The sequence below is a fragment of the Silurus meridionalis genome, chromosome 25 (assembly GCF_014805685.1).
Source record: "Silurus meridionalis isolate SWU-2019-XX chromosome 25, ASM1480568v1, whole genome shotgun sequence".
Taxonomy (NCBI): domain Eukaryota; kingdom Metazoa; phylum Chordata; class Actinopteri; order Siluriformes; family Siluridae; genus Silurus; species Silurus meridionalis.
The window spans coordinates 2220001-2246960 of NC_060908.1; the positions used below are offsets into that span (position 1 = coordinate 2220001).

Sequence of the window (26960 nt, forward strand, 5' to 3'; positions counted from 1 at the left end):
TCATAGATATATTTATAATCATTTTTAAATCAATACATAAACAAATAAACACTTTCTGGTCCAGTCAAATTTAAGAGTTCTATAATATCAGTGATGTCAAAAAATGAATAAAAGGCCACATTTCAGAAAGCACTGTATTTGTACATTTCAAGTTCTGAAGGCAAAACAGGCAAAAAATGAATAGAAGCATGCATTTTTCACACCGTCCCATGACTAACTAGAAAAAACACTTAAAACTGAAATATTTAAAACTGCTGACACAGAGCGGCCAAATACTTTTACACTGGAGTCTCTAAGGAGGTCATTTAGTGCTATGACAAATTTCATTTTAGACAGTTGGACTCCAAAGAACACGATCGATCGATCGATAGACAGACCGACCGACCGGCAGACACAGGCAGACAGGCAGACAGACAGACAGAGGCAGATAGATAGATAGATAGATAGATAGATAGATAGATAGATAGATAGATAGATAGATAGATAGATAGATAGATAGATAGATAGATAGATGGATAGATAGATAGATGATAGATAGATAGATAGATAGATAGATAGATGGACGGACGGACGGACGGACAGGCAGACAGGCAGACAGACAGACAGACAGACAGACAGACAGACAGACATAGATGGATGGATGGATGGATGGATGGATGGATGGATAGATGGATGGATGGATGGACGGACGGACGGACGGACGGACGGACGGACGGACGGACGGACGGACAAACGGCCTTAGAGCCGAGTGTATATACACTGCACTACACACTGCACCTCCAGTCCCCTGAGGACTTCCTGTAAAATAATAATGCAGGTGTTTCTGGTGTTTCAGACAGACAGACAGACAGACACAGGCAGGCAGGCAGACAGACAGAGCCAGATAGATAGATAGATAGATGGATGGATGGATGGATGGATGGATGGATGGATGGACGGACGGACGGCCAGACAGGCAGACAGGCAGACAGATAGACAGATAGATAGATAGATAGATAGATAGATAGATAGATAGATAGATAGATAGATAGATAGATAGATAGACGGACGGACGGACAGGCAGACAGGCAGACAGGCAGACAGATAGACAGATAGATAGATAGATAGACGGACAGACAGCCTTAGAGCTGAGTGTATATACACTGCACTACACACTGCACCTCCAGTCCCCTGAGGACTTCCTGTAAAATATTAATGCAGGTGTTTCTGGTGACATCCAGCCCTAGAAACATCCCCGTTTCTAATGGTCCAATACAAGACTCCTTTATTTATCTGTTTATTGTACTTGACAATTAGCTCACCAAAAAAGAAAATGAAATATTATTAAAAAATATTATAAAAAGTGTATTTAATTAAATATTACATACACTTTTTTTTTTTCATCCCACACCACCAACAATAAAAATCTTGTGAAAAGGTCTGTGTTGAAAAATGTTACATAAAATACAAATAAAATGTTTATTATTGTTTATTTCCAGTCTCTTGGTTGACTGAAGAACATGCCCTCCCCCTTTAAATTATTAAAACAAAAATAGAATAAATGATTTAAACCATAAGGAAACCACAATCACCTCATCGTTTTAAACACCAGATCTCCACTCATCAGTATTCACCACAGTTCTGTTCCATTGTACCTCCTTCTCCAGGGTTCTCAAAGGTTCTAAAGTCTCTGACGGCAGACAGCACACGTGACGAGCTCCTGTCCTTTATCCAGCAGTATGGCAGCCATTACATCTCCGAGGCCCTGTATGGCTCCGAGCTCAGCTGTAACATCTACTTCCCCAGCAAGAAGGTGCAACAGCAGCTCTGGCTCCAGTATCAGAAAGGTGAGTGCAGGGACCAGAACGAGACTTTTTCATCAGAAGACTCAGACTGTGACAACGATCATGACGATGGCTGATGGGTTTAAGAGAGATAAAGCTAATCGGTGTGGATGTGTGTGTAATTTAACAAAACGTTTAAACTAAGAAACATGACAGAGAGCGAGTTCATTAGTGATGAGTCATTTATAAATGATTCATTCATTTTGAACGAGTCTTTAATGTGACTCAAAAGATTCATCTCAAATAGTGATTTGTGTGTTTTGTACTGGATGTGCATTAGCAACAAATCTACTTTCGATGTGTACAGGAAACTGAATTGAGTAGTTTACCGCTCGACTTTTCTAGTACGAGTCGTTTGCTCTTTTGTCACGTGACTCCTATAGACGCTATGCAGTTATATATACATATATACAGTATTGGAGCTATAGTGAAAGCTGGTGCATGTAGACATGTAACATTCTGATTTCTGATAAAATGAACAAAATGACTCAGAAAAAAGATTTGTTCGTTTTGATGAAAGAATCGAGTCACAAAAATGATCCGATCTTCTCATCTGAATTCCACTAGACCACACCGGACACAGTGAGAGTGAATAACAATCAGTGACACAAACCCAACAGTGTCCTAATTACTTATAAAATAGTATGTCAATATAATTAATCAATGAGTTTATACCAACTGGAACTATCCAGTAAGTCAAAAGGTCAGTACGCAGTACAGCTAGATAGGATTAAGATCCTTTGAAAGAAAATTGTGAAGCAATTTATTTTACGAATAACAAAAATACGAAAAAAAAAATAAAAAATCCTGGAGTGTTTGTAGACCTCTAAAAAGTAGGAAGGAAGGCATTCATTTCAAATAGGAGTTAACAGTCATAAATTGACTGAAGAATCCAGAAAGTGAAATGATTTTTTTTCTTGCTCTGGCAACCACCAAGATATTAACAATAGCATGAAATAAAAAATTCCGGCAAAAGCTTCACAAATTTATTAATGAATTTATTGCACACAACTGATCATGAACAAACAAAGAAAAAACAAAGGTTTACTTTACAGCGTCTAGAACACATGGTCATGTAGTGTCCACGACTGAGATGCGTGTTTACAGCACCCTGCTTTTCATAAGAATTAATATTTTTTTAAGACATGGGCCAGACGTTGACGTGATGGTGTCAGATATTTCGAGTCATTTTGTGCATTCTGGACTAAACGCTACTATAGAACGTGACTCGGATTTCAGCATGGTGTGATTACGACGTATTGTAGGGCACTTGGGAAATACCCCGATGAAGTGCTTCTTAAGTGCGCTTATTTTTACCAAACATGGTGTCGCACTTTGCTTTGCCACAGTGTTGAGGAACTAACACACCAACAAACAACATGGCGGACAAGACTGGCTAAATAGCAGAATAGCAGAGAATGTTGCAATTTCATAAATATTCTAACAAAATTCGACTAATTGACGATGTGTATATCGGGACATGCTGCACTTCAAGGTACCACGTTATCTGACTTTCAGAACTGAACACGCACCCGCTCCAGATTGTTGTTTGATGGGTGGCCACGTGTTCTTTTATTTTATAAGATACTATTTTTCTTTAAAATCGTTACAGAAATCTAGAAGTGCTCAACATTGTGATTTACAACAGAGGCCGAGGTGTCGATTAGCAACAGGATCTCAAATCCATACAGTACAAAATAAACTCGCGAGTGCACCGTTACATATAATGTGATAGTTTCGATTAATTCCTTATATTTTCAGCTCGAAAGCAAGTCGTTATTGCAAACGAGGACACTCGAATGCTGCTGGATTGTATTACGGCGGTTTGCGTCGTCCTGCGTTTGTTTTTCCAGAAGAGGAATAATGCGTAGACCCGTTAAGGAAGGCGTTAACCTGCACAAGTTCGTATCAAGCGTTGTAGAATAGTACGAAATTGTCAGCTTGTAAATAAAGCAGTTGATTGGCAGGTTTTGTTATACCTGCTAAGCACCAGTGTTTTCACCATGATGCGCTTGACTACGCTGCTGTTGCATCAAACGGCAAAGGTTTTCAAATCACTTTCTAATTGTCACTGATTTTGGACTTTTCCACCAACATCAAGAAGCGGTAACATTTAATCCACCTGCTTCATAATGTGTGGTTCCCCCTTGTGCTGTCCAAAGTCCTGAAAGTTCTGAGTTGTAGCTTCAATAGATCAGACTTGAATAAACTGGACTTCCCACAGACGCTTGATAAGATCGATTTGTAGGGGATTTGGAGTCAAAGTCAAGACCATGAAATTTTCTTCAAGCTTTTGAATCCATTCCTGAACAATTTCTGCGGTATGGCTGGACATACTATCCTACTGAAAGAGACCGCTGATAACAGGGTACCGTTGTCATAAAGGGGGGTGCACTTGCCCATTTTTTCAGCTTCAAACAGGTGCCAATGTAACGAGACAATTGAGGTCATTCACTTCACCCGTCAGTGGTTTTAATGCTCTGGTTGTTGTGAAAATGTTAAAGGTTACCTCGAAGTCGAACAAAAAAACAATTTTATTTCAAGTATATTAACTTCAAACATTGTATGTTCACTGTGATATTAGCCAAGGCCACATCGAATATCGAGGGGGAAAAACTTGACCAACATGAAATGTGGGGACATTGGCTAACATTGACAAATCTATAACAACAAAGCAATTCTATTTCATATCCAGTAGATCAATTACTGCTTTTTTCTTTAATTAAAAAAATTATATATATATATGACTATTTTTGGGTAATTACTTGTACCCCGTGTGACCATAGGTTCAATTTAAGAGCATCTATGCAAAATTCCTAAAGGTCGACAGGTCGATCATGTCAATCTAATAAGCCGTGATCACACACTCAGAAATCCTGATCTGGGACTTACTTTGGTAGCTACAACAAACTTGTATACAGGTACAAAACACCTACAATTATGAATTCATCAACTGCATCATGGTAATCATTTCATCCCGAGATTAACAGATGTAGTTACACTGTATTCCGATGTTTGATGCTGCGCGATGAAACTACGTACGCGTCCTTTGATGGGAAGAGGGCACTTTGACATTGAGAAATCAATACCAGGTGGACAAACGTGTTCCTTTTATCCATCCAGATCAAATATTTCCATTTTGTTTAGTGCTTGACGTAAACCTGACAGTCCTTCACTTTGATGGTAGCACGGCACATAAAAGTTTGTATACGTTATCAATTTCAAGCTCCCACTCCCACTCAAAGAGACAAGTCTGGTCAAAATATTGCCACCTGTTGTGCCGTATATCAAACAGAAAACAAAAGCAGCCACAAAGGTAAAAGTTGGGTCATCTTTCTGAGCTCTCGCTGGCAGTGGTGAAAGACTGTGTTATCGCTGTCTGCATTTCTTTCAACCCTACCAATGAAATTTCAGAGATAACGCAGCCCTCGAGTTAAAGTGACGAGTCGAATGAAGCGGTGCGGTCTCAACAAGTCGACGAGCGCCGCTTTTGTAAATAGGTATACACCTTGACGCAGTGGTCCCAGCAATCTAAAACCAGAAGCTGTCCTTTTTGTGTGACGGCCACCCCGACAGGACACGTCAGTCCCTCTTGAATCAGGATGTTATAACCGCCTTCCTTGGGGAACTGCAGGATTTCCTTCCGTCCACTGTCCGTCACCAGGAGGTCCCCGTTGGTGTCCACGCACATTCCTGTGATGCACCGGAAATCCTCCGTTTCAGAGAAGAAGTGGCTCAGCTGTTTCCCGAGCTGACCGTCAGTCCCGACTGACCCGATGGAGAAACCGCCTTCCAGGTGGTGCTCGTTATGCCTGTTCTCGATATTCAGACCTAATCCTTGTGTAAAGTACACTGTCCCTGAAGAGTCGCAAGTCACAAACTTAGGCCTAACTGCCGAGCACAACTTGTTGTAGTTCACGACCCCGACGTTACGATCCACCAACAAGCACCACAGCTTGCCTCCTTCCACATCAGATACGACAAACTGCCCTGAAGGCATGGCAGCGATCCCCCATGGCTTGATCAGCTGGTTCTTGTGGCATGCGATACAGTGCCCGTCTGTCGTGTAAACCTTGACTGAATTATCGTAGTTATCAGTGACGCCGATGAGTCCCTGAGGGGTGATTGCGATGGACAGAGGGATGAGATTGGGAAGATCAGCACCTAGGAAGCTCAAGACGAAGCTGTCGATGCTGTTCGGGTTGCGGCGGATCTCACGTTGGAAGCCCTTGCGGTTAAAGATCTGAATCCGGTAATTGCCTCGGTCCGCCACCAGAACGTCGCCCTGAGGAGTTACACAGATGCTCACGGGAAGGTTGAACATGCCCGGGAGGTTCCCTTTGCACCCCATCTTCTTTACATACTGACATAGCTGACCTCCGGTTGCTCCACCTGTCGCAGGTCCACCGCCATCCACAGATTTGGATTTGAAGCTGCCAGGTGAGGCGCAAACAGCTTCCTCTACTGTGCTTGTCATATCCACTTCATGATACATATCTACAGGGGCAGGGGCAGTAGTGTCATCGGCCATGGCGGCTGCAGCAGCTAACTCCAAGCCGTCCTCTTCATCGATGTTAACGGTACACTGCTTGGTCATCAGCTGCCCCACATCTAAAGACTGCGGGTTCTCTGCTTTGAGCAGCTCAGGTTCTTGCAGTTTTAGGAGAACAGGTAGATTGCTTTTGACATCGAGCTCTTCTTCATCGTTACTTCCTGCTCCTTCGAGAAAAGCAGTGTCGGTCTGCTTAATCCTCATTGTCAAGTAGTCACACCGAGACACAACCTGGACCTCAGCGATGTTCAGGAGGTACGTTTGCTCTTCGAGGATCTGAGAATTGAGCTTCTCGACCTCTGCCAGAGACGCTGTGAAGGCCCGGCGCGAACGCCCGAGCTCCTCCTGAAGCTGCAGCTCGGCCCTCGCATATTCTTGCTGGACCGCTTTGTACTTCAGACGCAGGGATTTCGAAACGTTATCGATAACTGCTTTCTTCTTCTGAATATTAGCCATGCTATCTCGAAGGTTCACCAACCTTTCGCCAAGGTCCGTGCGACGCTGTTCGGCGGCGGCACGGATTGTCTGCACGGTGTGTCCTTCATGCTGATGGCCTTCCACCTTGCAGGCATCGCACAGTACCACGGCACAGTCGCAGCAGTACTGACGCGGCAGCCGGTTCTTGCACGACTTGCACATGAGGCCGGCCGTCGAGTCGCACGAGCTCGCACAGTCGATGATCTTCAGCACCGTGAGATTGTCAGCCAGCATGGAGATGCTGCTCATACGGGATACCTTACTGCAAAACGGGCATCGCACGCCGTTAATGGTGCTCGCCAGCAGCTTCTCCAGGCACTGACGGCACACCGAGTGGCCACACAGGAGCAGTTTGGGGCGGAGCTCGTCTTGATTGTAGGTTTCGAAGCAGATGGGGCACTCCAGCACCTCCCGCACCAGGTCTGGATCCAGAAATGAAACAGCTGCCATGATTCATTTCACACACTATGAATGAGAACACAAGAGGGATTCATTAGCGCATTATAGAACATCACTGATACGTTTAACTCCACACAGCTGAGATTTTAAAGTCTTGCAAAAGTTTTAAGGAGAAATTCACATCAGTTGGATGTTCAGAATATTATTATTGATTTTTCGAAGGATTAATAATTACCAAAGTCACTCCCTGTAATGGTAGAAGCCCATGTTACATTGTTTATAATGCTTTAAATATGTATAATTCATGCTGACATACATTACTGCAGTGCCTGGCAGATCTTATCTGATATGATGCAGGAACGTTCTACATTAGTGCATGAGGTTTTCCAATCCAATTTTGCCTTTTTAAGAAGTGCACATAGACTCATCACGATGTTACGACGTATTATTGTGTCGGTCCCCCTTTCGCTCCCAAAACAGTCCTGAAGACCGAGAACATCCCACAAGAGCTCCCGTTTTGGTGACGCTCTGACCCAGTCGTCTAGACGTCTACACAAATTTGGCCTTTGTCAAACCCGTTCAAATCCTTATGCTCGCCCATTTTTCCTGCTTCTTACACGTCGAACTTTGTAAACAAAATGTTGACTTGCTGTCAAATAATAAATAAATAAATAAATAAATAAATAAATAAATCCACCCACTAACATGTGACATGATGAAGAGCTCATCAGTGTTCTTCATTTTAACTATCATAATGTTAAAATGTCAGACCTGATCTGTGTTTTATATATATATATATATATATATATATATATATATTAGATATATTAGTGTGTGTGTGTGTGTGTGTTTCTTTCTTTAGGTGTAGCTCACTATAGCTTTAGATAAGGTACCCAATGAAAAAAAAAAAAAAAGAATATAAAGGGCAAACTATATATATAGAAAATGCGACTTATAAGACCTTAGCTATGCACACACCTATAATTGGGCTGGTTAGCATCAAGGCTAACCCACAACGCAGCATACGGCGCTTCTCATAACGATCATTTATAACAATTGACACACAGAGAAAAAGGAATAAAGAGCCGCAGGAGGTCAGAAAGTGAAAGTCAGTGCAAAACGCGATGTTTTATTTTGATTACGATTATTTTGATTCTGCTTCTTACCTGCGCTCAGCTCAGCTCAATGTCAGTCTGAGTGTGGAGATGCAGTAGCAACAACCCGAGCACTGCGGAGATGATGTCATGGGGAGGGGGCGGGGCGCCCACTGCTCATGTGATTGGTGGATACCGTGTCCGACTTCTCAATGCTGATTGGTCTAAAGGTCGATCTGTTTGACTTGGTTTGTTCCTCATCCGCGTTTATTAATAATAATAATAATAATAATAATAATGATTATTATTATAAATGTTATTATTATTATTATTATAAATATTATTATTATTATTATTATTATTATTATTATTATTATTATTATTATCAATTTCCCTTTTATAGACAATCAAATGAAAAACATAGCTAATGAATAAATTGTAATCCAGTCAGAATATTGCTTCATAGTAAATCTTTTTTATTATATTTAATATTAAGGGTCACATGGTGCGTGTATTTTATTTATACGTTTATACATATAATTGTATACTATATATTATATACCAGTATAGTATAATTCAAGTATAATTATAATAGTACAGTATAATGGTACAGTATAATAATAGTAATATATTATAATAGAAATGTATACGTAATTTAAACTCAGTTATCTAATATATTGATAAAGCTGTAAGTAGTTCTTGTGTTCAATAATCGTTTTAGGTGTTACAGTTTTTTCTCGTTTGCTCTGTAGCGTTTCTCGAACCATCCTTAATATTTGCAAACCAGTAAATGCATTTCTCAATTCAATTTTACAAACAGCAAAACACAATGGATTTCTTGCAAAAATCTGTTCTTTTCTTAAAATTCTCATTTCATCTCTCGATAGTAAGTATTTGTGTCAGTAAACATCTCATTCCCATCAGAATAAAAAAAGTGCTTTTGTCATGTTCACAAACACGATCATCAAAACGTTTAGTCGTGTTTTCGGTATGAAGCTGCACAGTTTCAGTGTTTCTTGATATAAACGATGGTTTGGATCACAGTGACTGAAAATGCACAAAATTTTACTTCCTTTTGTTTGGCATCTGTGAATTTCAGCACAAATTCATGTTCATTTGTTTCTTGGTTGTTCATCTGTTTTCAGAAATGTATAATTCTGTGTTTTGTCTGTATTCACTCTCCAACTGAAGATTCATGAGATTCACCTTTGACCTGTTTTAGAGAACTGGTTGATCATTGGTTGCTCTGATGTCGTTCACTCGCCTTCATTAGTGACATTCAAGATTCATCTGTACAATTTTATCAATTCAGCACATTTACAAAATAAAATGTAATATACATTTTAGATGACGGATGATGACATCTGGTTTAACCATTTTGCATTTGATGACATACACAGTGAACTGATGCTGAGATGTTTTGGGGGGTTAAAACTATTCAGGTGAAACCAGCAGAATATATTTAATCAACATGAACATAAACAACTGATACTGTAGGAAACAGAAGACGTTTGAGCACAATCCAATAAATGAATGTACAAAAGCATTCGCAATTGGATCAAAGTGACAAGAAATGTTCTTATGATGAGCACAAGTGACTAAATGATGTGGAGGCTGAACAAATAGTTTTGAGAATTGAATTTCTGATCTAAAAAAACACTCCAAAGTGACTAAGAAAAAATTTAATAGATAGATAGATAGATAGATAGATAGATAGATAGATAGATAGATAGATAGATAGATAGATAGATAGATAGATAGGAGAGCGGTGTATCTGCAGGACAAGTTGAAGCATGGTGGAGGTTTCTTGCAAGTTTCTGCAAATGGAGTTGAAGATTTGGTCAGGATTAATGATGTCATCTATGCTGAGAAATACAGAAAGATACTGATCCATCATGCAGTACCATCAGGGAGGCATCTGATTGGCCCCAAATTTATTCTGTAGCAGGACAACTCCAAATATACAGCCAATGTCATAAAGAACTATCTTCAAAAAGAACAAGGAGTCCTGGAAATAAAAGCTTTGGCACCCCCCACAAAGCTCTGATCCCAACATCGAGTCTGTCTGGGATTACATGAAGAGACAGAATGGTTTGACACAGCCTAGAAGATCTGTGGTTGGTTTTTTCAAGATATTTGGAAAAACATCATGCTGAGTTCCTTCAAAAACTCTACCAAGTGCAAGTGAACCTAGAAGAACTGATGCTGGCACCAAATATTGATTTAATCTGAATTTCTCTTCTGTTCTGTTTCTATTTTGTTAATTGATAAAAAAATAAATGACCAGCACTCGTATTTCTGAAAGCATTCTCACTTACACAAAGTACAATACTCTACTAATACAAGAATGACCAATCATAACAAAATTAATAACATCAATGATACTAGTGATATATTTTGTTGTTTAACAAAAGAACAATGTAATATTATTATCTATTCTTTCAATTTATTTGACTAGTAAACAGTACATTTCTCTCCATTGATGTTTTAATACTGTAATTCTGCGTCCTGCCTCCAGATGGAGCTGAAGTTCTGCCTGAAATATCTCATAAACACATCAGAATATTTAGTGTAAAGTGAAAAAAATCATACGCGTTGTTCTTGTTGCATTGTCCAGTCACAGATGAGACCCAGCTGTCCATAGATTTAGACAACAAATACTGAAATCAACCGAACGGTTTTCTTATGAGTCGTTTCTCTGTAATTTGACTTCACGGAGACTCGCACATTCACCTTTTATCTTAGTATCTAAATCTTTTACTCGTTCTTTGACTTTTGTCAAACATTCGGTAAAATATGACTAGTAAAAGTGTCCCTTTGATCTTCCACCCGTTTGAGTAAAAGTACAAAAGTATTTGATTTCAAATGTACTTAAGTATTAAAGTATTATGATTTATTAGGATTCTAATGTTCCTATTAATATTTTTGTCGCAGAACTTTTTACTTGGTCAACTCTTGAAAAGACTCTCAGCACACTGATCTATTAATAGAATGATATTAATGAGTCAAACACTGGTTGATTTCTATTACAATTATCATGAGCCCACAACCTTTTTTTTAACTAAGAATTAAAAGTAAATATCTTCCCAAATGGAAACACTTCAGTAAAGTACAGATACGTGAAAACGCTACTTAACCACATTAACGAATTACATTTAATTCTCTCTTAACTCAACAGAGGTGACTGAGCAAGTGAGCCGCCGAGACCTGAAAGCCGTCCCCTTTATCACCTTCCTGTCTGACCTAATGAAGACTCAGCTGCTGTCTGATGACCTGGTGGCTGGAGTGGAGATCCAGTGTCAGGAGAAGGGCAGCTGCCCTGCGGCGTGTCACCTGTGCAGGCAGGTGGGCAGAGACAGTCCCAGCCCTTTGCCTGCACTGCTGGATGTCAGCCGTTCAGTACCACTCTTCAGCCTCATCCAGGACAACCTCACCAAAGAGGTAAGAGACACCTTCGAGGACAGATTTAATCCACAGTGGGACAAAATATATATTATAAATCCCTCAGTGATGTGCACACATTGGATATTTTCTTAACAGTGATTTGATGACCTTAACCTTTACCCTTTGGTCATTTCAATAATGGCCTCATAAAAAAACTCTCATCCTGTTGATATCACAAAACTCCTATAAAACTCAGTAAAATAAATATTTAACCCCAAATTAGTGATTAGACTTTGTGATACAAGTTACACGGTGTTATTATAGAAAATTATAGAAATGTTTCTCACATTCAGTGAGCACATTAATTTAACCTGTTAGGCTTCACCACAGCTTTTGGGACTCACAGCTACCGGGTTAAAAGTCACATGTCTCGTGAGTTTATATTTTAAATAGAATAAACATATCATGAAAAATGAGATTCCTACAAACATTTATCTGAGACTACGTCTGGTTCGCCCCTTCCTGCCCCACCCAGCCCAAATTTTGGACTAAATAACTCTTGAATTCTTGAATTCTTGAATTAGCAATATAAATTATACACAAAAATTGTTGAAGTGTAGTTCAATATCGAGCCATCAATCTCACTTTTAACTGAAACTTAGTCAGTTAAAGGCACGTGTTGATTTATCGAAAGCAGTTGTGGGCCGTGCGTTTCACACCCAGGCCTTCAGTGGTGCGTTACCTGAGTCAATCCATCTCTTACTACCATCATTATGATGCAACGGCTACAGAACAATCAGCATTATAGAAAACGTAGTTGAACAGAGCGCTGCATCACACACAGGAATCTCATACAGCGAAACTGAATGTCATAAAGCAAGAAACCCAATGATCACAATTCAACACATCTCCTTTCACTGTAGCCACAGCAGCACCTCCACATACATCATCTCTAACAGAAGCATCGATATTTACCTCATGAAATGACATTTTTGTGCATTTTTTCTGAGCATCATCGTTTTCCTGGGGATTTCAAATGAAATCATTGTGGGGTTATATTTGGGAAAGAAAAATCAAAAGTATAAGTGGTTCATGAATAAGCTTAATAACTGTTTTGAACTGTTTAGACAGACCTTTCCGCAAGATATTCAGCTTTTCTTGAAAAGTCCGTCTTCTAAACGTCCTTGTAAGTTTGACCAAATCAGTTTCCTCTGGAATGAAAAAAAAACAGTATTAAATCCACATATTGAGCTTTTGCAGTTTGCTACAGATGCGAGTCTGAATACTGCACTCTCTGACCGTTCAATCAAAAGAGCTGAAAATGTCGTGTTTCGTCGCCTTCTAGGGATCCTCAGAGTGACTGAATCGGAGTCTGATTGGTTAAAGGAACAGCTTCAGGCAACACAGGGTTTATGATAAAAAAAAAGCAAAAAGCCTGCTCACGGTGATGACCTTACGACAATACGTGATGCTACGGCTAAAATCTCATTGGAGAGAAACTTTTATATATACAGACAGTTGATGGCGCTGCTCCTTTCTTTTTTTCTTTATGTTATGGAATGAAAATGATAGATTATTGGGAAAAATTTCATACATATTCATGTACAAAAATTAAAACTCAAGTCAGCGATTCTCGAGTTTATGGCTGCAGAGATTATTTAAGGAGCAGCTTCAGAAGCCTTGCTTGTTTATAACTAACACTGTATAGAAAAAAGTTTTAGAACACCTGCCTTTTTCCACCCTTATGGCTAAATTAATCTTCACAAATCTCCACAAAATCTGGAGGAACATCGTCCCAGTTGAGCCGAGAATAAAATAACAACAAATGGGGACTTAATGTGGAATAAGATGTTCAAAAACAGTCCACACACTTTTGTCATCACAGTTTATATAATCACCAAAAACCCTGCTTCATTTATGTGACTGTATTTATATAAATATATTGCATCCACAGGAATATAATTCCGCTCGTGCAAATGTGGGTTTTGAGTCTTGGTTGGAGTTTGGAGGAGGTTGTAGCTCAGTGGTTTAGGCTTTGGACCTCGGATTATAAGGTCACAAGTTCAAATCCCAGCACCACTATGTTGCCACCGCTGGACCCTTGAGCCCTAAACCCTGAAGGGCATCATTCATTTCAGTCAACACTGGATGAATGAAGGATTTGTCTCTATTAACAAGTTAGAAAACAGGTCCTGAGGTGGTTTTCTTTGTGGTGAACCCCTGGATTTTTGTTTCACATCATATAAGACTGAAACTCCTACGTTTCCCAGCAGATGGCAGAAACGTTTTTCTCAGACATGCACTCGGATCCAGGACATTGATTTCTCATTTGGGAAGTATGATGAATAGAATAGATAAAGGCCAGACTGTGTGTGTGTGTGTGTGTATAGGCTACACATGCTTGCGCTTCTTCCTCCTCGCAAACCAAGAAAATCTGACATATCTCTCCTTGAGGAGCAGACTATTATTCAATTAGCAGCCCAGTAGCCACTGTATCTTCTGACTCACGGAGTTAATGAGGATATTAAATCGTGTTTGGAGCGGATCGACGCTGCTCTCGTTTTTTTTTTCCTGCTTGATTTCTCCCGCGCTGACGTCTACGATGGAATTAGCCGGCGTCTGCTGCGCTGCTGCAAGTTACAAGGCAGATGCGAGAGTGACGCACTAACCGAACCTGTGGACAAATCTGACCACTTCAAACCCTACGGTTCATTTCTATCTCTCTCTTTTTTCTGTCCTTTGTGATCGCTTGTGGTTGTGTGTGTCTGAGTTGTAGCCTGTCGTGCCTGCACAAACCACTGTCACAAGGAACAAGAGGCTCAACGGGGGCGAGAGACGAGCAATCAATATCAGACAGTCCCTAGTGGGAGACTGTCAATAGGTAAACAAACAGAAGAGCACGGCGTCCCCCCCCAGAAACTCACACTCACACGCACACACACTTAGACAGTGAGAACGGTGCAGACGGCTGGACCTGAAATTATGCCGATGTTATTGATGCGGATGTTGCATCGACTCTGGGGTACCAGACAATACATTGTTCAAGTCTCTTTTATGCGCCTTATCCTGCGCTTTTACTCCCTTTCTTTGATTTACTTTGCACATTTTTCGTTTATTTCATAAGCAAAGTGAGTACATATAAGCAACCGAATGGTAAACAGGGAATTCGTAAAGGATGCATGCAACTCGGGGCTATGTAGGAAAGGCAGATGGGAGTCCAAGGAAACTTGAATAAACTGGAATACCAGAATGTTTTGGCCACAATTTGGTCGTCTAAGACAAATTTAGAAAATCCTAAAAGATTTCTATAATTCCAGGCTAAAATCTGTAGTATTTGATCACTGGTTTGACATATTCACAGACAGTTGCGATCGTTTTTTTCCTACAATGAAATTCTGGCAGTGTCCAAAGTTTTACGAGTCTTTTTTTTCTGCAGTGCAACTTCTCACACGATGAATGTCAAACCGAGAACCAATAGGCGCGCCGCACCTGCTGACGCAATTAGCGCGACAACTTCAAACCACCTCAGGAAAAAAGTCAAAACGAGTCAGGTAGATAGCACAGCAAGAAGAGAAGCTTATTAATTTATGGAGGGAAAGGAATGTTTATACGATGCGTCATTGCTGATAGCTATCATTAGCGAGAGAACGCAGGTCTGTACGTGTCTCGGATTGATTACGTAAAACTTCAGACAAGTCTTTTTCTTGTGCGCTAGTTTTTGCTAGTTATCAAGAACCAAGATGAAATATTAGGAAATTAAGATACAGCAATGCATTCTCGTTAGCCCCCCCAAAAAAAGACGTTATCTGCCACATTTAATCCTCATTTATTGGTTTGCTCCCACCTCTCAAAATCACTGGTGGATTGATGATTCTGGCAGAATGACACTTTAGTGTGTTTGGTATCCTGAGACTCAATGGCAATTAAAAAAAAAAAAAAAAACACTTTACTAATCCCACAGGTAAAATAGTTGTATCTTTGCATATCCCAGCCATGTTAGGAAGCTGGGGTCAGAGTGCAGCCATGTTACAGTACCCCTGGAGCACAGAGGGTTAAGGGCCTTGCTTAAGGTCCCAAGAGTGGCAACACTGACCTTCCAATCAATAACCCAGAAACTTACCCACTGAGCCACCACAACCCCAATTTCCCAGATTCAGTCTGTCTTCTCACCTTGCACCCAGTACTCATGGATATACCATGATCCCAGGGTCATGACTAGGATAAAGCACTTATTTAATATGAATGAATGTAGGAACCTTAAATCATTCCGTGGTTTGACCCTCTGGAGAATTTATACAACAGTGAATTCTGCATTTAGGGAAAAGCTTCACTGTGCTCTCTTTCAAAAGCTACAATCAATAAATCTCCACCAAATCCTTGGTGGACTGATGAGCAATCCAATCCTGACCGGCATAAAGTGCTTACTGAAGATAAATGAACCCTTAAGGGTTACTTTGGTTTGCCCCTTTTGCTCCCCTTTCTTAAAATGTTCCACCAGGGTTTCATTGGAATGCTCGAAGTATTAACCTTTCAAGGAATTTTTGGGGTATCAATTTTTTAAAAGTTTAGAGCAAGACTGTCCAGTCTTGTCCACAAATGGCCAGTGTGGCTGCTGGTTTTTGGTTTAATCAGTTCATTTGTCCTCACACCCCATTTCTGGGACCGGCTCTGAATCCACAGTGACCCTGACTAATATAAAGTGCCTACTGAAGACGGATGTTTGTCCATCATGTGGAATCTATAGAACAAACTGTTCCCTTTCAGAAAATGTTCCACTGGGGTCTCTTAAAAAACAAATAGAACCAATACGCATGCAAATAATCCTTCCAATGAATCTGTAGAAGATCTTTTCTGCAAAGGCCTGATTTTATAACCAAGAAACACACCTGGTATTTCCCAAAAACATGTAGCCACACTGGTTCTTTCTTAATACAAGGTAGTGTCAAAAAGTTTCAAGGCGAATGTTATAACCGGTGCTGTCCTGTCCACGTGTGTTACCACGTCTGCAATTTCATCATGGACAGCAAGTTAGAACAAAGAGCAAACTAAATTCTGAATCCACCCTACCTGCCAGATTTGGCTCCTGCTGACTTCGCCCTTTTCACGAAGATAAAGATCCAGCTCAAAGGTCGCCATTTTGACACCATTGCGGCGATCTAGCTGGAAAAGAAGACTTCCAGGACGGGTTCCAGAAGAACGCAGGGAGCTCTGCATTGCTGTGCGAGGGGACTATTTTAAAAGTGATTGAGTGTAAACATAGATAAATAAAGTACTTTTGTGTAAACAGAGCTAGAAACTTTTTGATACCATCTTGTATATTTGGGGGTCTCTGGTGTGGGGGAACATGAATTAGAATGGTCCAAGCTCAAAGGTTTGCTGATCAAATAGAGCAAACATGAATGACACATCTTATATTTGTTGAAACTTGAACGTTTTCTGTTTCCCCCCCTACTGAAAAATTGGTTTAATAGCTGGTTAAATGTTCAATATAATTGTTTCCATATCTAATCCTTTTCTTCTTTACACCTGGTGACTGAACTAAGGCTGTCCCAGACTATGGATTTACATAGACGAATCATGTGTATCAAGCAGTTGTTGGGGGGTTGGGGGGCAGGACCACAATGACACCAGGTAAAACGATTCCTCATAACATTTTAAACCATGATGTACAGAACATCGCACAAAGATATAGAAGAAAACTAAAAAAACAACATAAATAAATGCAGAAAGGCCACACTGCAGACAGGATTTGCATTTCACATGTAGACAAATCAAATTAAATCGGCTAATCTGCCTGTGCAAGAGCGCTGTAAGTACAGATCAACATTGATGCACTGAAAAACAAACAAACATTAATGTATAGAATTAAATTAGACCAGAATATACCTTTACAGAATCTCCCAGACATCCACAATTTAAATCATGTAATCATGGAAAGTGAAGCTTGTGTTTATACACCCATGTTAAAATATATATTAAAAGCTTCTTTACATGTTTTTATTTACAACATTAAATAAAAAGCTGTACATTAAGTTATTGGGAGAAAAATGGTACTTCTACATTAATTTGGCATATTACCAAAATGGAACGATCCTCGTCACCATCTCGGCGAAGATTTAACTGTGAGATTGGTCGTCGGATCAGGCTCCTCCTATCGAAGCTGAAGATGTTTTTAATGCGGTTTATGTTTTCTGAAGTATACATTTGAGCAAATTGGTCTTAGATTGTCTGTAAATCATGTCTGACTGACTTGAGCTTGGAATATGACCTTCAATTTGCAGTGCTTCACTCAGAACCAGAGTCTGAACTGTACAAACATGCTACTGTGCATTTGGTAACTGTATACAGAAGATTTACCTGTATTCCCCCTGCAAGACATCACAGTCCTTGATGAGGCACGTCGAGCTTATTAACACATCAGTCTCACCATCGCAGGGCCACGCTGGAATCGGATTACTCGGAGTAGGAATTATCTGCCTGCCTCCTTCAAAAAAACACTGTAGCGGAAACTTCGGCCTAGCAGGATCACAAGCGGCTAGTCAGCCAGGCTTCTCAAGTGACATTTCTGATCCTGTTTTCATCACGGTGAAAACCCCCAGCAGATTCAGCACACACTCTCTTTCTGTCCTGCACTGGAACGCACACAGTGAGAGCTTTATGCGTCTTTTCCAAGAGGATATCGGCTCCATAATGCAAAGATTATGGGGTTACCTTTAAGATTTGAAGGCAAAAAAAATCTTTATAGCTTTAGAAATGAGCGATTGTGTCACAAGTATCGACACTGTTTCCCTCCGTATTCCAAATATTCTAATATTCTCCAATATTTAATAATGTTCCAAATAAAGCACGTGATTTCAAGCACGTTTGAACAGAATGGCCAATTTAACAAAAAAAAAGGTATTGAAATGACACTTCATTTTACTTGAGAAATTCCCTCTGGGTTTTCAGCCAAAAGACACAAAGACTCCCAGCATTATTGTTCTATCAGTGCCATGAGAGTAAGCGTTCATAGAAACTAATCTGTTTTGGGCGATGAGTAGATTTCTCCTGATAAAATCTTGCTCTCAGGCAGTAACACAAAGCAACGAGAAAAACAAGCAATTAGGTTTTGGTCAATTCTCTCCGTTTACTGCTCCCACCGACATCAGGGACGGTTTCACAAACAGAGATGACCTCATGACCTAACACAGGGGTCCCCAAACCTTTTTTTTTTATTTATTTTTTTTTATTAGAGGACCACATAACTGTTCCTTTCTTTAATAGGGTTCTGTAACAGCAAATGTAAACAGATATTTTGTATACCAGTATTAAATGGTCCAGTATTATTGTTGAGATTTTATTTTGATTTTAAATGGATTTATTTTGCCTCCTAGTGCTAGATAAGTTTATTATTTTGTTATTTACCATACAGATAAAATATGGTTACTTTTCAAATGCTACATCACCTATTAAAAGAGAATTATTACTATCATAATGCCATTTGTTCATACTTATTGCTATTAAAATCAAAACATTTACTTACCTATGCACATATCTGTGGTTGTTGGGTAAATCCAATAAATATTCAGGCAAATAATTAGTTGATAGTTAATAAATAGCGGTAGACTGATGGTGGATTTTACTGTTAACAATAGTTAAGTTGGATTGTACTTGTAAAATAGTACTGGACAAAGATTTTATTAACTACTGAATCATGAAAATATGATTCAGGAAATAAATATCAATATATTCATATTTATAAATAATAAATATAAAATAGCGCTCTCGGTGCAGCACGCAATCTTACTTGTAACAACAACAGTGCGTGGTGTCAGTGATTTGCCCCTAGAGGCCGCTCTCGTAACTACAGCAGACCAGAAGCCGGAAAAACTATGGGTATGGATTTCTGCCGATAGTTCCCCGACCTCTGTTAATAACTAGGGAAGAATTTTAGTTTGAAACACAACCTTTATCATCAAATACAGATATGAGTAAAACATTTTTTCAATTTAATATTCGAAATATGTCTTTGGCTTAGTTCGGAGGGCCGTTCAAAATGTGGGAGCTATAGTTTGGGGACTCCTGACCTAACAAATGATAGAGAAACTTTTGAACAAACTGTTCTGGGTTTCAGCAAATGGCTAGCATAAGCCTTTTCCTGTCCACTGCTTGGTTGGTTTCTCTGCAAAATGTGTTACAAGCAATTAAGATCTCACAGGGAGTTTGTGAACGTATACTGTATATGGTCTGAGCGATAGGGTATTTTAGTGGATGATTGAATGGACATATGTCTGGGAAGAAGATTTAAAAAGTGCTTAGCCAGAGAATAGACACTCCAAGCAATATCAAATCCAATACATACTTGAAAGAAGGAAGCCAATACGAGCGTATAAGCTATTAAGTATTAAACCAGCAACCCTGAGAAAAAATGAAAAAATAAAATAAAATCTCAGACCATGACAGAATAAATTTACACTGGATTTATAATTGAAACGTAAAGTAAATCTGCTTAGAGCAGACTAAGATGACGTCGCCTGATTTCCAAACCGCTCAGCCACCATATCGATTCCTCCATTTATGAACGACGGGTTCATCCGAAGGTCTCGTTACCTGGAAGAGGCTTCAGCGATATTTTCCGTTTCCAATTCAGACATGTCCTGTGCTCCATTAACCTGGGTGATAGGTATGAGCTCCCAAAGCTCCTGGGCTCGTACTCGATGAATCGATCCTGCCGTCCGTCTGGCCAGTGTTTACCTTGTCTTCAGGCATGGAACGGCGACATTAATAGGCTGAACAGAGATAAGTGGTACGTAAATACGTTTGGAGGTCAGGAGCACTCGTTTTCTTTAGTGGCAATGGGATTTTCTGAGGCTTAGCTTACAAAAATAAGGTGTCACATACAGTTCAAGGGTTTTCTAAGCATTAGAAAAAAAATTCAGTTTATTTGGCAAAATAGCCCACAGCACTAAATACATCTTAGTCCATTTATCCGGTCATTATGTTGTCTGAAAGTATACTTTCTGATTGTATGCATATGCGTATTTTTTTGGCCTCTTTTTATAAACACTGTTTGGTATTTAAGGCTGTGATTTCAAAGGTCACCATATTGCTTCCTTACTTCCTTCAGGAAGAAGTCAAGTTTGACAGTCTCTCTCCCACGGCGAAACCCGCTAACATTTAACACACATGTACAGTACATACAATCCCTGTTTGCTCAATTTGCCCTAGCTCACATTACTTGGAAAATCATGGGTTGTAATTGGTGTTTTCTTAGTTTGCATGTGCCAATGAGTGGTCATACATGTCTTGGATCGGGGTTTTCATATGGAATGGGAAAAGCAATGGGTGGCAAATACAAAAGGCAGGAAAAAAAGGTGGTTACAATCATCAAGGCATCACATTTCTTTCTTGGATTGGTGCTGAATGGGAAAAGCACACATGTTGTTTTCTCACATTCTGCTTTCCATTCATAGAGGCAAGTAATCACTTTATGGTCCATTACAATTTCTAGTCTTGCACTACATAGTTTCATCTGAGTTAAGCCATTCATTCGATTGTTTTTTTTCCTTCTTTCTCTCTCTCTCTGTCTTTCTTTATTATTTCAATCCATTTTACCCATTCACTTTATATTGTCTTTTTGATAGATCTTCCTCCCCTTTATTCCACCCACACATCTCTCTTGCTCTGTAAAGCATCTTTCATGCAGGTCATTATAACTCCATAGATTGGATTGCCCCGCCATCCGCCTCCACTTCAACCCGAAAATGTTTCATTCATCAAAACCGTTTACTAATATTTGCTTGGAGAAGAAAAATGGGGCGACCTGGCGGAAAGATTACCGAGTCATGCCATCAGTGTATATAAATGACTTTCCTATATAGTGACCACAGTTGGTGACCGAAGTCGGTTTACTTGATGTCATCAGCCGAAATGACATGCGGTTACTTAAGAGCAGGTATTATTATACAAGGGGAGGGTGTGTTCAAGTCAAACTGGGACTTTTGTTTTTACAAACTAAAAGAACAAATTTCAAGGAGTGAAAACTGCATGTATTTCTCGCCATACTCCCCTGCTATACACATCTCAGCGTTTAACTAATGCCTGAAAGATTCGGCATAGAACAGTTTGTCAGTGCACCTGAACCATCCTGGGACAACCTGCTTTACTTCTTCATCAGGGAATCACCATGACTGGGATTGTCACTGATAAACGTACGGCTATCTTTAAAACATTTGCACCATTTAAATGTCTTGTTAAGCTGAGCTTCTCATCAACGTACTGTGCTTAAAGTCTTCTGTAGTTATCCGCACAAGAAAATTCATCACCACACCCTCTTCCATGCCCGCACAAACTCTGTTGACTGCCATCTTAAAGACGTATCTTTTTAGCAAGGCCTACACATAACACACATAACACACATCACATAACATAACCTCGTGCTCCAGTACATTTGATCACATGCACAATATTATGAACAGCAGCTACCCTAATTCCGCTGATTTTCTTTCTCTACCCATTCCGAGGCATCCTGAGGTTGCACCAGCTCCAGTCACGTCCCACCTCATAAAGATTGTGGACCTTTAAAGAAGTAGATGCCCGCAAACATCCCGAACAATCTAGAGATGTACCAGTGCCATTTGGATCCCACTTCATGTGGAGTTTGGACATTGGACCTCTTTGAGTGTTTTAAAGGCTCAAAAGAAGCTTGGCATGGATAAGCTGGTGTTGGATCTGTGATGATCGCAAATGTTAAACTATTTGTTGCTCAGTAGCTCCTGGTTCCATAATCTCAAATGACTGTATAAGACTGTAGAAAGAACATTACTCATCACACATTCCAGTGCTCATGTTAGTTCTCACTCTCCAGTGTTCTGTATTGTTTAAAGACTAATGATCACACTCTTGATGTCACCCAAATGAGGATGGGTTCCCCTTTTGAGTCTGGTTCCTCTCAAGGTTTCTTACTCATAACATCTAAGGGAGTTTTTCCTTGCCAGAGTCGGCATGGCTGCTCATCAGGGATAAATGCACACCATTCACCTTGACTGTTAAATTCTCTAAAGCTGCTTTGAGACAATGTCTGTTGTGAGAAGCGCTATAGAAATAAATTTGACTTGACATGACTATAAGGAACAATCTTAATTCTACATTTGTTCATAACCGTTTATCTGTGTAAAGCTGCTTTGAGACAATGCCCATTGTTAAAAGCGCTCTACAAATAAAAATTAATTGAATGGAAAAATAATTAAAAGACTATGAATTTCGATCAGGATAGTTTTTACTAAAATTACTAAAGACTGAAGAATTAAGAAGCAATATGTTCCGAATCACCTGCTCGATGTGATTTTGCAAGTTTCCCCATTATTCTTCATCCTTTCCTTTCAAACCTCCCCCCTCCGATTTCCCAGATCTTGACGGTTCCCCAGTCTGACCTTTCTGTCAGCGTTTCCAATTAAAATCAGACATGCCCATGTCTGTATGAAGTGCCTGGAGATGCCCTCTCTCTCCAAGTGCAACTTCACAGAACCGTGCCACATTTCAAGCCGAGGTGTGAGCGAGCGGGTGTGTAGTCTGCCGCTTCCCGAGGTATGACTCACTGCGCCCTCACTGGATTTAATTGCTTTTCTTTCACCTGTTCCCTTTTGCCCTTTCTCAGGCCTTCAAGAGTGCCGCCATGAGCTCATACTGGTGCGCCGGCAAGGGTGACGTCATCGATAACTGGTGCCGCTGCGACCTGAGCGCTTTTGGCAGCGACGGCCTGCCCAACTGCAGCCCCCTGCTACAGCCCTTGTAAGTTGTTTTGCTAATTCTTTATCCTCCAAAATGTCTTGTCTCATCAAGCCTTCGCCGCTCTTTAATTGCTGTCTGACAGTTTCTGTTCCTCCTGAGAAAGACACCAGGATGTTCCGCACTGTCAGTACTTTGTGTAATTGGGAGTCATAGGGGACATGACTCCCAATTATTTGTTTGGAGTCATTAAACATTAATTTGTTCGTTTGTTTTTGAAACTAGATGTCTTAAAAAAACTCTACCTTTAATTCGACCTTTGACCTATGGATGACCTTTTTATAGTTAGACCTGGGGCACAATGTATGTTTTTCCAGATTGAAGATTTTAGCTTAGTGGAGACTAAACATAAACTCTGATGTTGGTAAAAAATAGGGCACTACTTTGTGGTTTTGCTTTAGTTTATTTTTTCCATCAAATTTCTAGTAACAGGACGATATAAAAATTGTTAAAGATCTAAATTAAAATGTACGAAAAAAATAATTTCATATATTTACTCGACTAACTGCTGCTAATTTTGTTTCTACAAATTTTAATAAAATCATATGCACATACAGTACACACCATCATTTTCACTGCTCCAGACATCCATTGTATTGTCTTTTGAGGTCCTGTAAAATATTCACTCAGATTACCTACAATATTTTTTAGAGAAATAAGCATATCCTGGCATTTTGTTTTGCAGATTGAGGTTGTCTCCTCACCTCGAGCCCTCAAGCACTGTCGTGGCCCTTGAGTGGATAGATGTGGAGCCTCTTATTGGTTACAAAGTCGCCGATTACATCATCCAACATAAGCGAATTGAGGACCCATCCGAAGCTGAGATCTACACTGGTATGTAGGTTCCTGGAGTATTTGACACACTATCTGCTTTTTAAGCGCAGAAAGTTATTGTTTTACTTCACCAAAAGCTCTTTTTATTTGTCACGTGTACCTTACAGCAGAGTGAAATTCACAGATGGTTGCTCAAAGGCCCGAGAGTGCCAGCTTGGTAATACGGGCTTGAACTCCCGACCTTCCAAACAGTAACCCAGCGCCTTAACAGTTAAGCTACCAACTCCCCAAAAGATGAACAAACGTTTAGCAGGTTCCACCAAAACGATGAAGCACTCTTAGCAAGATTTTGCAACTCTGTACATACAGTTCCTTTCATTGAGCACTTTTGATAGATACTGACCACTGCAGACTGCAAACAGCCCACTGCAAACAGCCCTGCAGTTTTGGAGATGCTCTGACCCAGTCGTCTAGATGTCACAATTTGGCTATTGTCGAACTTGTTAAAATCCTTACACTTGCCCATTTTTCCTGTTTCTATCACATCAATTTTGAGGACAAAATGTTCAATTGCTGCTATTAGCAAACTCTTATTTCACTGGAACTATTGGCCCAGACACTGTTTTAGCATGACAGTGATGCCCCTCTGTTCTTAAGACATGCAGTGTTAAGGTTGGAGTTGAAGAACCTCAGTATCTTGTACAGAGCACTGACCCCAATCCCACTGAATGCCTTTGGGATGAACTTGGATGCTTATTGTACAGCAGGCTACTTCACCAAGGAACAGTACCTGACTTCACTCTGGTAGCTGAATGATCACAAATACCCACAGCCAGGTGTCTACATACTTATTTTTGTTCATTTTTGCAAATCTCCAAAACACCTGGCATTCCTGCAGCTCTACAACTCTGTCCATCGGTTTGCTTAGGCAGCTCAATTTTACCAGAAAAAAAAAACACAGCATATTTTGCTTCCTCCAGTTGGGTCGATTCGCAGTTGCATTACTTTCTCACATCAATTAAACTATGGTAGAATTCACTCCACCTCGCTAAGATGCTCTCAGACTGGGTGTTCTGGTCAACACAAGTGTTATTGCTGTGTGTGCTGCCTAAAAAAACCTCACTGAGTGGAAAAACACATGAGGGTTTGATTCAAATGGAGCAAAAACTGCGTAGGTCAGGGCATCATTTAAGACAATGGTGGTCAATGGTTAATACTGAGGAGAAGTTTAAGAATTTAAAGCCTGGAACCAAAGGGCTGGCATTGCACACTGAAGAACTCTTGACCCGTGCATTTTGGATAAGTGAGTCTGCTTAAAAAGGAATGAATATAAAGGGACAGAGTACCTGCATGTATGTATATATCGGGCCATAATGTATCGTTATGTCGATACGAACATTGAACGGCACGAGAGTAAAAAATAATAATAAAATGGACTTATATGTGAAACTTTTAAAACATTCAGCTGACATCAAATTGGCCTGGAAAGAAGGTCACCGTTTGTTTCAAGTCGACGTTCTAATCTTATGACTGCGACCAATTTAGAAATTCAATTTCCCAGTGCTGGGAAATGACTGTTCTATATGACGTCTTCCTCATAGCCTTCTGGGCTGGCGAGCTGGTGGAAGAAAACACACAAACACACACACAGACTGATGGCTCTGTTGATCTTGTGAAGTCCACTTAGGCTCCGTCATCTCAGAGAAAAGGTTACAGATGCCCGAGGATGGACTTTAGGAAGGAATGAAAGAGATTTGCAGGGTTCCTAATTGGACCCCAACCCCCTCCTTCCTCCACCTTTAAGTCATTGCTAGTGAGTCAGCGTCTGGGTGATAGGCATTTAATAAGGAGAATAGGGAAGACGAAAGGTAGATCTGGCCAGGTTTAGTCATCCATTTGTGCAAGAGGAGGTCCAAAAAGGAAGGGGCAGATGGTGGGTGACTCATGCCTTCTTTTAGCAATACATTCTTGTCAATTAGCTGATAGATACATTTCTGAAGAGTCCTCAAAAAAAATGCTAGACCCCTATTCATAAATTTCCTTCCCTAGCTGTGTCTGCAGTCCTTAAAAAAAGTACTAAAGTGAGTGCTTCCCTTCAATTTTGGCATTGGTGCACAGCTGCTAAATAAGGGGTGATATCATTTTCTGTGACAATGAGGCCTTCACTCTATGATCTATCACGTTATAAAATAGAGATATATCTTACTTTTTGTGAAATCACTTAAGCATGTACATTGTGTTTCAACCTGGGGATCATTAGCAACCATATAGTATAAAGAGGGAAAAGGGTATTTTTGTAAGGACTGGGACCCTCCTTTTTATTGAGTCGAGGGGCTCTCAGGAAGAGCCGTTAGCAATTGGAGACAAATGGCCCAGCCAGTGAAATCCATCCTGGAGAAGAAAAGACATTCAATGTCAACAAGTACGCTTTGTATGATAATAAATAGTCCTTGAAATGTTTCCGGTCTTGGATGACTTACCTCAGGAAATAAAATGTGGTAGTCTGTAACCATTAAAGACAACTGCTCGATGTTGATGAGCAAGAGAGACGAGAAGAACAGGAGATCTCAAGTTCGGCTCTTCTCACAGATCATTGTTTTGCTCCTTTGAAGCACCATGCCATCGAAACGCATAGTGTTTTCCGAGTTTAAATAGTTTAGTCCTCGCTATTGGATTCCATTCGATTTGACA

At 40.1% G+C, this 26960-nt stretch overlaps 2 protein-coding genes across 3 annotated transcripts in view; one reads left to right on the forward strand and one right to left on the reverse strand.

Moving 5' to 3' along the window:
- Positions 1–26960, forward strand: part of LOC124379039 (astrotactin-2-like) — a 362618-nt gene that overhangs the window by 290081 nt on the left and 45577 nt on the right. For both annotated transcript variants that reach the window (XM_046839046.1, XM_046839047.1), the window contains exons 16-19: positions 1647–1826; positions 11524–11786; positions 23365–23498; positions 24181–24329. In XM_046839046.1, coding sequence (XP_046695002.1) covers positions 1647–1826; positions 11524–11786; positions 23365–23498; positions 24181–24329 — 726 coding nt within the window. The remainder of the gene's footprint in view (positions 1–1646; positions 1827–11523; positions 11787–23364; positions 23499–24180; positions 24330–26960) is intronic.
- Positions 2805–8506, reverse strand: trim32 (tripartite motif containing 32). Its single transcript, XM_046839048.1, has 2 exons — positions 8418–8506; positions 2805–7317 (listed from the first exon to the last, which is right to left on the reverse strand). Exon 2 carries the CDS (start codon positions 7300–7302, stop codon positions 5290–5292), a length of 2013 nt encoding a protein of 670 aa, XP_046695004.1. The 5' UTR covers positions 7303–7317; positions 8418–8506; the 3' UTR covers positions 2805–5289.

Bases quoted from the DNA above. Each gene is read 5' to 3' on its own strand.
- trim32 (XM_046839048.1), bottom strand. From the start codon at position 7,302: ATGGCAGCTGTTTCATTTCTGGATCCAGACCTGGTGCGGGAGGTGCTG.